Raw genomic sequence first — 9788 nt, forward strand, 5'->3', positions numbered from 1 at the left:
ACATCCCTTTTGTATTTTCTGTAGAGAATTGCACTACAATGTTGGCCACTTCGCCACCCTCACCAAGGACGATTTCGTGAACGATTTGGGAGCTGCCGGATACAGGTGCGACTGGAAGCTTGCAGTTGCGACTCACATGCTAAAATTCGTAATGAATTAGTGTTGGTGTTAAGTATATATACTATACAGTTATGTATAGTATACAGTTTAATAAAATCAGCTTGGTCGTAAATGGTGTAAAATTTTGATTTATTTACATTTCGAAGCTAATCCCACGTGGAAATCATGTTGTTATTCGTCATAATGAAAACTATGCATTGTACGATTGAAAACCAATAGCGACACACATTAATTCTATCATGATTGAATCGGCAAAGATTTGATTGCGCTGCACATATTATCGTCGCACCACCAAATCGAAGTCGTCGCTAGAAGCACATGCGAAGTTGCAGCTGCGAAGTAAATTTAAATCTATTTTTTCTGTTGCGCATCATTAAGCTAATTAAGAGCAACAATATGCACTAATCCAAATTGAGTTGCGACATTTCTAAGCAGGTTAAAAATCCGGAGTAATTCGCGAATAGGGCGTAACTGACAAAGCATTAACATTGCGAAAACAACAACCGAATTTGGCTGATTCAATTTCAATTCCTATTTAGGGGTAATTCAGAGGAATTCAACATGAACAAGCTTAAATGACACAATTCTGACACATTTTCTTGATTTTCTAATAAAACAGTACGAATTTGTTAAATTTTGCACTAAAAATTGCAATTATTTAATTACGCCTGAATTGATACCTAAGAATTCTAATTTCGCCCAATACTATACGTCTCGAATCGATATTATTTTCAGAATCGCCTTTTACTATTCGCCTTGTTTATGATTTTGACAGAATTTCGCCATTTGCTTTCGCCGTGTTTACGTTTTGATTTCAGTTTCGCCTTCTACTATCGCCGTGTTTACGTGTTGATTTCAGTTTCGCCTTTCACTTTCGTAAACAAAACACCAAACAAAACAAAGGAGTAGAAGGCGTAATTCTTGTTTTTGTTCGTTTGGAATAGAATGGAATTACGTCTTTCACTCAATCAGTGATTTTCAATAGTTAGAAAAGTGATATCAAGGAAACTTTGTGGGCATTTAGAAGACAAATCTAGCATCTTTTCACTCCTGCAATTACTCAAATTGTGTACATTTTGTTGGTTACGGCTTTTTCGCTAATTATTACGGAAATCAATTTTCGCACGTTCGGTCACTTTGTATTTCGACCAAAAGCATAATATTTTCCAAGTGTAAAAGCAACTGGTCTCAATCTAAGTGCAGAACTTTTAAATTTAATATGTTATTTTTTCTGAGTGTAGCATAATGAAAATTTTACTATTAAATATTAGTAAATTAAATTTTAATATTTACTATTTAATATTATGCCTCTAAAGAAAAATCAGAATATGGCGATTATCTGCCTCTGGCTTCTGATATTAGCGCGACAGTCACTTATCATAACAGCGTCACCAGATTTAAAAGTATATAATTCCACTATATGGGGTTTGACAGCAAGAACACTCGTTCCACTGAGCTACTCTTGCCGTTCGTCACAAATACATTCAAAAACATCTGTCACTTCGCGAAACCCACGTGCTTTTGTTTTTGGCGGGAACACTTTTTCTTTTGTTTTGCCTTGCAACTGTCATGCGGCGGTACACGGACAGAAATGCTGTTTGATTGATATAACTTTTTCCATAGTTCACTCAAACTTCGAAGATATGCTTGGCATAATTGCTTCAAATGGTTGATTCATAATGATTTGATGTCTACATCAAGCATATGTTTCATTCAAATCAACACCTGTTGCAATATTGGTGAACCCCTCGTAGAGGTGGATTCTGAGAGACTTGAGTGTGTGTAGACCACACGGTAGCGGGAGAGTAGAGACAGGTAGAGAAGCAGCCAACTCATTCATTGTTATACTTGAGACAGATCAGACCAGTAATAAAGATATAAGTTGAGTACATTAATCGTAGTATCTGATCTTTTACTATGTTTACAACATGGTGTCAGAAGCAATAGTGTGCTTCTAGTGTTTTCCGACGCGAAAGTGTGAAATCGTGGAAAATTCCGGACATTTTTCGAGTGGTTCGTGAAAGTCGCGAGTGAACGTGTCGAAACGCGTAGGCGGCCATTTTGAATCGAGTGAAAATTTTCGCGGTCGGGGTAAAATTGTGTGTGATTCCTCATCAACATGGATGCGGCACAATTTAAGCTGTTTATGGAACAGCAGACGGAAATTATGACACAGCTGTTAAGAACCGTGTCAACACAACAAACACCGAATGGACAGCCACCGGCACCCAGTGTTCCGGTACCGCAACCGTCGCCGCTGTCGCTGGACGGTGACATGGCCGAAAACTTCGAGTTCTTCGAGCGAAGCTGGAGAAACTACAACAGTGCAACCGGAATGGACAAATGGCCACCGGCGAACAACGAGAGGAAAGTGAGTGTGCTGATGTCGGTTATCGGTGAACAGGCGAGAAAGAAGTATTTCAACTTTGAGTTGACTCAGCAACAGCTTGCCGATCCGGACGCCGCGTTAGACGCTATCAAAGCCAAAGTGGTGGTGAAAAGAAACCTCATGATCGACCGCCTCGATTTTTTCACAGCCACCCAATTGTCCAGTGAGCTGGTGGATGATTACAAAGGTCGGCTTCGATCGTTGGCCAAAGTATCGAAATTGGGAAATCTGGAGGAAGAGCTCATCGCCTACAAAGTCGTCACAGCAAACAAATGGCCACATCTGAGAACGAAGATGTTGACCATGACGGACATTACGCTGGAGAAAGCAATTGACCTTTGCCGAGCGGAAGAGATTGCTGCTAGACGGTCGCAAGAGCTGGGGAGTCTGCCGTCTTCATCTGAAGTGAACAAAGTGTTCAAAACCAAGGGTCAACCGAAGCAGAAATCACCACGCTGCAAATTTTGCGGCGATTACCACGAATTCGTGAAGGGACTGTGTCCAGCGCTGGGGAAACGATGCAACCGCTGCAAGAAGAAAAACCATTTCGAGAAAGTGTGCAAAGTGAAGAGCAAGAAATCCAAGCGAGTGAAGCAGATAAAAGAAGAAGATGATACGTCCGAAACATCTTCGACGAACAGTGATTCAGAACCCGAGGATTCGGAGGAGGAGTATGAAATCGGGAAGATATTCGACAATTCCAACACCGGAGGAAGCGTGCTGGCAAAGCTGAACTTGAAATTTGGTGCTGAATGGGAACCAGTTCTCTGCGAGGTTACGGGAGCGAATACCAGCTTGATCGGGCACGAGTGTCTGGTGAAGCTTTCAGGTGTACCGGATCCACAACTTCTGCCGTCTAAACTTCGTTTGCAGAGCTTCGGCGGAACTCCCATTAACGTGTTGGGCCAGGTTAAGGTACCATGTCGTCGCCTAGGCAGGAAGTTCGTTCTAGTTTTGCAAGTGGTTGATGTTGATCATCGCCCGCTACTGTCAGCGAACGCGTCAAAAGAGCTGGGACTCGTCAAGTTTTGTCACTCGGTCTCCTTCGATGGACCGAACGTTCCGGGTACCTCGCCAGACCAAAAGCAGAACATTCTCAACGTTCATCGATTGAAGGCACAGCAAATTGTAAACGAGCATAGGAAGTTGTTCGAAGGCTATGGTAAACTACCTGGGGTCGTAACATTGGAGATCGATCCCGATGCAGCGCCAAAGATTCAGCCTCCTCGCCGGGTACCAATAGCGAAAAGAAGTCAACTGAAGGCCGAGCTGGAGAATCTGGAGAAGAACGACATCATCGTGAAGGAAACAGCGCACACCGAGTGGGTGAGTAATATCGTGATAGTCCAACGCGGTTCAGGCGTACGCATATGCTTGGACCCCGTTTTCCTCAACAAGGCATTAAAGAGACCGAATCTTCAATTCGTTACTCTTGAGGAAATTTTGCCAGAACTCGGAAAAGCAAAGGTCTTCACCACGGTCGATGCAAAGAAGGGCTTCTGGCACGTTGTCCTCGACGAGCCAAGCAGCAAATTGACCACTTTTTGGACACCATTTGGTCGCTATCGGTGGACCCGTCTTCCTTTTGGTGTGGCACCAGCGCCTGAGATTTTTCAACTTAAGCTGCAAGAAGTGATCCAGGACTTGGAAGGCGTCGAGTGTATCGCTGATGATATCCTGGTGGTCGGTGTTGGCGACACTCTGGACGAAGCGCTCCGGAATCACAACAAGTGCTTGGAGAAACTACTGTGTCGACTAGAACAACATAACGTGAAGCTCAACCAATCGAAGCTGAAATTGTGTGAAACTTCAGTGAAATTCTACGGTCACATCCTCACCGATCAAGGTTTGAAAGCTGATGACTCGAAGATTGCTGCGATTCGGGATTTTCCGCGGCCAATAAACCGCAAGGAAGTGCACCGATTTGTGGGAATGGTTACATACCTCGGGCGCTTCATAAGAAATCTAAGCGCAAACTTGACGCACCTTCGGGAGCTGATTTCAGAATCGGTTCCATGGAAATGGACAGCTGTAGAGGAGAAAGAGTTCAACCTGGTGAAGTCTCTGGTAGCAGATATCAAGTCGTTACGCTACTATGATGTCAACGAGCCCCTCACCATCGAGTGTGACGCCAGCAGCATCGGTCTAGGGGTGGCCGTGTTTCAGAACAACGGTGTCATCGGGTACGCATCAAGAACGCTGACAGCAACCGAGAAAAATTATGCACAGATCGAGAAGGAACTTCTTGCTATTCTTTTCGCCTGCGTCAGATTCGATCAATTAGTGGTCGGCAATCCAAAAACGACAATTCGAACAGACCACAAGCCGCTTCTGAACATATTCCAGAAACCTCTCCTATCGGCACCCCGCCGGCTGCAGCACATGCTTCTCAATCTACAACGCTACAATCTGTCTATTGAATATGTGACCGGGAAAGACAATGTCATCGCTGATGCTCTGTCACGGGCTCCACTGCGAGGAAGTCAGCCAAGCGATGAGTACAGAAAGCAGGACATCTTCAAAGTGTTCGACGAAGTGCAAGAAGTGAAGCTCAGTAACTTCCTACATGTGTCAAGTGCAAGGCTGGACGAAATCATTCGGGTAACCGAGAAGGACGGATCAATGCAACTCATTGTCAGCTACATTCGGAATGGGTGGCCAGGTAGTGTCGATAGCGTTCCAGATAGCGCGAAGGTGTATTTTTGTTACAGGAACGAGTTGTCCACCCAGGATGGTCTAGTATTTCGTAACGACCGCATCGTGATCCCGTATGCCTTGAGAAGGAAGCTAATAGATAGTTGCCACATCAGCCATAATGGAATCTCGGCGACTTTGCGGCTGGCTCGGGCCAATGTCTTTTGGCCAGGAATGTCCGTCCAGATAAAGGAGGTAGTAAAAAACTGTGCGGTTTGTGCAAAATTTGCGGCATCCCAGCAGAATCCGCCGATGCAGTGCCACCAAATACCGGTTCATCCCTTCCAGTTGATTTCGATGGATGTATTCTTCTGCGAACTACAAGGCGTCAAGCAAAAATTTTTGGTCATGGTAGATCACTACTCGGACTTCTTTGAAGTGAGCTCACTTAAAGATCTGAGTCCGGAATCGGTTATTGCGGTGTGCAAGCAAAACTTCGCAAGATTTGGAGTACCTCAACAAGTCATCACCGACAACGGCACCAACTTTGCGAATCAAAAAATGGCAAATTTTGCTGCAGAATGGGACTTCGATTTGGCTACGTCGGCACCACATCACCAGCAGGCAAATGGCAAGGCGGAGTCTGCGGTGAAAATTGCGAAGTATTTGATGAAGAAAGCCGACGAAAGTGGAACTGATTTTTGGTATACGCTTCTTCATTGGCGCAACATACCAAATAACATTGGTTCCAGTCCGGCAGCCCGACTTCTATCCCGTTCGACCCGCTGTGGTGTTCCAACCGCGGCAATGAATCTGCTCCCGAAGACAGAAGAAGATATTCCAGCTAAAATTGAAGAGAAACGTAAGCGGACGAAAATCAACTACGATAAGAAATCCCGAAACTTACCGGAGCTACAAATAGGTTCGCCAGTCTACGTGCAACTGAATCCGGAGACCTCGAAGGTTTGGACCCAGGGAACGGTGTCGAACCGTTTCAACGACCGATCGTATCAGGTGAGCGTGGATGGAGCACAGTACCGTCGTTCCCTGGTACACTTGAAGCCACGAAAGGAATCCGATACGCCGCCATACCGCTGTTTGCCATCTAGTTTTGGTCATCCTGTGGTAAATGAACAAGTTCCTGTTTCTCCTAGACCTCAAGAGGCAGCGAATGTTCAACATGCAACTATTCCTTTGGACCAAACGATGACCGAACAAATTCCGATTGAATTGCCGAATGAATCAACGTCGATTCCTCCGTCTCCGTGCCAACCACGAACGAAAACAACAACAGCGATCGCGACTGCACCCGCAGTTGCAACAGGAGAAACGTCAAGTGCATCGCCGCCAGTGTCGAAGCAAAAGGGGGTTCGGCCCATTACACCGTCATCGAAATACCGTCCCAAGAGACAAACTCGTATTCCAGAAAAACTTAAAGATTATCAGTTGTAGTTTTAAGAAGTTTTCTTAGGAAAGGGAAGATGTTGCAATATTGGTGAACCCCTCGTAGAGGTGGATTCTGAGAGACTTGAGTGTGTGTAGACCACACGGTAGCGGGAGAGTAGAGACAGGTAGAGAAGCAGCCAACTCATTCATTGTTATACTTGAGACAGATCAGACCAGTAATAAAGATATAAGTTGAGTACATTAATCGTAGTATCTGATCTTTTACTATGTTTACAACAACACCATTGAACACCAACTGTTCGGACGACTTAGAAACCAATTTTCACAGCAGTGTGTTTCGTTTACAGCAGCTTAAAACTAAATTTATTGCGTTAATTATCATTAAGTGTCACAAATATTTACAAACTTACATTTTATAGTTTCCTTTTAATTCCCGTTTTGTTCTTCACAGGTAATATCCGACTGCTCGGGACTCGCCAGCTGATCTACAATTCATCTCAATAAATATCGAATCACATACATTTTTAATACTATTCTACTTACAAACAAATCCGAAACGACTCAAACAATCTCCGGACTATTTATTCTTTCACCTTCAACTTCCAATTCAATTAAAAACTCCTAATTACTTCCAAATTTAACTGTTTCAATTCACTTTCAACAAATCGCAATGGCACCGATTCTCTAACTCGCTACTTCTATTTCTTTAAATATTAACATTCTCTCACCCCGTCTGAATTCAGCCACCAAATTTTCGCCTACCTTTTCTGCACCTAGTTTGCACTGTGGCGCTACCTAGTCGTCACAGCAGGGCGCTCGCTGCTGACCGATTTTCGATGCTGGGTGGTGCGTACATACCCCCTCCCCGTAATTCTGGGGGGGATCCTCCAACAGCACCAGAGTTACGCCCTTGAATCTCCAGCACAGCCAGCTTCGCTACCGGCCGCCGGAACTCTCCTTTTGCAGTCTTCACCTGCGCTTGCCGAACTCTGCCATCAGCTCCAGGGTACACCTCGATCACCACTCCGCGCGTCCAGCTCTTCCTCACTCCTTCGTCCGCTATGTACACCAGGTCGCCCTGGCTGATCGGTTGTACCTCTGCGTGCCACCTGGTACGCTGGTTGATTGCTGGCACGTACTCCGCTACCCAACCGCTACCCATCGCTTCCACAGGCGGTCTGCCAGTGCCTGCGATCGCTTGTAGAGGTCCCGCAACGCTTCACCCTCGTCTGTCTTCGGAACTCGCTCTACCGCCACCTCTGGACCTTTCACGAAGTGGTTCGGTGTCAACGCTTCGCTAGCCTCCGGACTAAGCCCGGCGTACGTCAACGGGCGAGAATTCACCAAGTCCTCCGCTTCTGCCAACGTAGTCAGCAGCACTTCATCCGTCAACCTTCTTCCGTCTTGGAGCACCGTCAGGGCTGCTTTCACGGATCGGACCAGCCGCTCCCAAACGCCTCCCATGTGGGGCGCGCTCGGCGGGTTGAAATTCCACCTTGTCCTCGCGTCAGTGAAAGCTTCGTCGCAGTCTCCTTCTATCTTCCGCACAATCTCCTTACTTGCTCCCTGAAAGTTCGTCCCGTTGTCTGAATAGAATTCGACCGGCTTTCCACGGCGACAAACGAAACGCCGAATCGCCATCAAGCACGCTTGTGTTGTCAAACTGTGGGCCACCTCCAGGTGAACTGCTCTCGTAGTCAAGCATGTAAAAAGGCAGACCCACCGCTTTTCCGATCTGCGTCCAACTGTGACCGTGACCGGACCGCAATAGTCCACCCCAGTGAAGCTGAACGGCCGCCAGCCCGGAGTAATACGCGCCAACGGTAGGGGAGCCATCCTCGGAATCTTTGGAGCACACTTCTTCGCCCTGCACCAAATGCAAGCCTTCATCACCGCCTTCAGTTCCGCTCGAAGATTCGGGATTCGGAACCGTTGCCGGACTTCGTTGACCACGGTCTCTGCATTGGCGTGAGTCGCCTGCTGGTGGTAGTACTCCAACAACTTCCGGGTAATGGGGTGTCGTTTCGGCAGGATGACCGGGAACCGAAGTTCGAAAGGAAGGAACGAACCCTGGGCCGCTCTGCCTTCCATCCGAAGTATCCCTTCCTCGTCCAAAAAAGGGCTGTCGCTGTACAGACTGCTGCTCTTCTCGATTCGCTGCCACTCGCTGCGGGGAAGCTCTCGGTTCTTCGTCAAAATCCTGACCTCTTCTTCATAGGCATCGGCTTGTGCCGACCGCCACAGGTACGCTTCCGCTCGCTGAAACTCCTCTCGCTTCAGTGGAACCACCACCGCTGGTATCGCCGTCTTCACTACGCTTCGCACCCTTGGTGGTGCTGGAACCGCCTCAATCGCCAGACCTCTCCGCTTCCTATCACAGTTGGATTTGAAGCGATACACGCATGCTACCGTCCTGACCAGAACTTTCCATCGGGAAATACGATCCACGTCAACCATCGGTTCTTCAGGTGCGCTATTATGGATCAAGTGACACGCTCGTACTTCTTCTGACGTGTTTGGTTCTACCGTTTCCTGCTTCGTCCACCGCTCTTCCGGCTGGTAGAGAAACGCCGGACCTCGGAACCAAGGTCCGTTTTGTTGGCAGCACAGCCCTGTCTGATGCGCGAATACACCCTTTTCATAAGTTGAGCAACATTATTGACAATGACATGTAAGTGACAGATCTACATTCTTCTTTGTATTCATTAAGAAAGTTGTTTCGAATAAAACATTAAAACGTGATTCTCCGGTGCGGTTTTCTCTTTGCGTTTTATCCGGTTCCCTGGCGTATTCCGAGTCTCTGCCGGTCGTTCGCCAACAGGTTATTGGCCCGGTGTGATAAGCGCGAAGAAAGATTTCGATTTCGTTGTGCCGGAAAGTGTTTTGTGATCGTTTGAAAAAGTGTTTTGTCGGTGTGATTCCGTGAGCGAAAGAACTTTGTAAAGATGGCGGAGCAGCCGCGGTTCTCGCTTCCGAGGTTGAACAACCAGAATTATCAATCCTGGAAGTTCAAGATCGAGATGATGCTCATTAGAGATGAGCTGTGGCATGTCATTTCGGATCCAAAACCTCAACCCGTGACATCGTATTGGACCAAAGCAGACATGAAAGCCCGAGCCACAATTTGTTTATGTATCGAGGACAGTCAGACCAGTATTGTCCGAAACTGCACCAGTGCGCAGGATGCGTGGAATGCGTTAAAGGATTACCACGACAAGGGCTCGGAGGTGTACCTTCT

The 9788-nt window shown here is 46.7% G+C and overlaps 1 protein-coding gene across 1 annotated transcript; it reads right to left on the bottom strand.

Annotated features, from left to right (window-relative positions):
* Window positions 1–7693: 7693 nt before the first annotated feature.
* Window positions 7694–9007, bottom strand: LOC134286204 (uncharacterized). Its single transcript, XM_062847784.1, has one exon. It carries the CDS (start codon window positions 9005–9007, stop codon window positions 7694–7696), a length of 1314 nt encoding a protein of 437 aa, XP_062703768.1.
* Window positions 9008–9788: the final 781 nt, after the last annotated feature.

Source organism: Aedes albopictus, chromosome 2, assembly GCF_035046485.1.
Source record: "Aedes albopictus strain Foshan chromosome 2, AalbF5, whole genome shotgun sequence".
In the NCBI taxonomy this organism is placed as follows: Eukaryota; Metazoa; Arthropoda; class Insecta; order Diptera; family Culicidae; genus Aedes; species Aedes albopictus.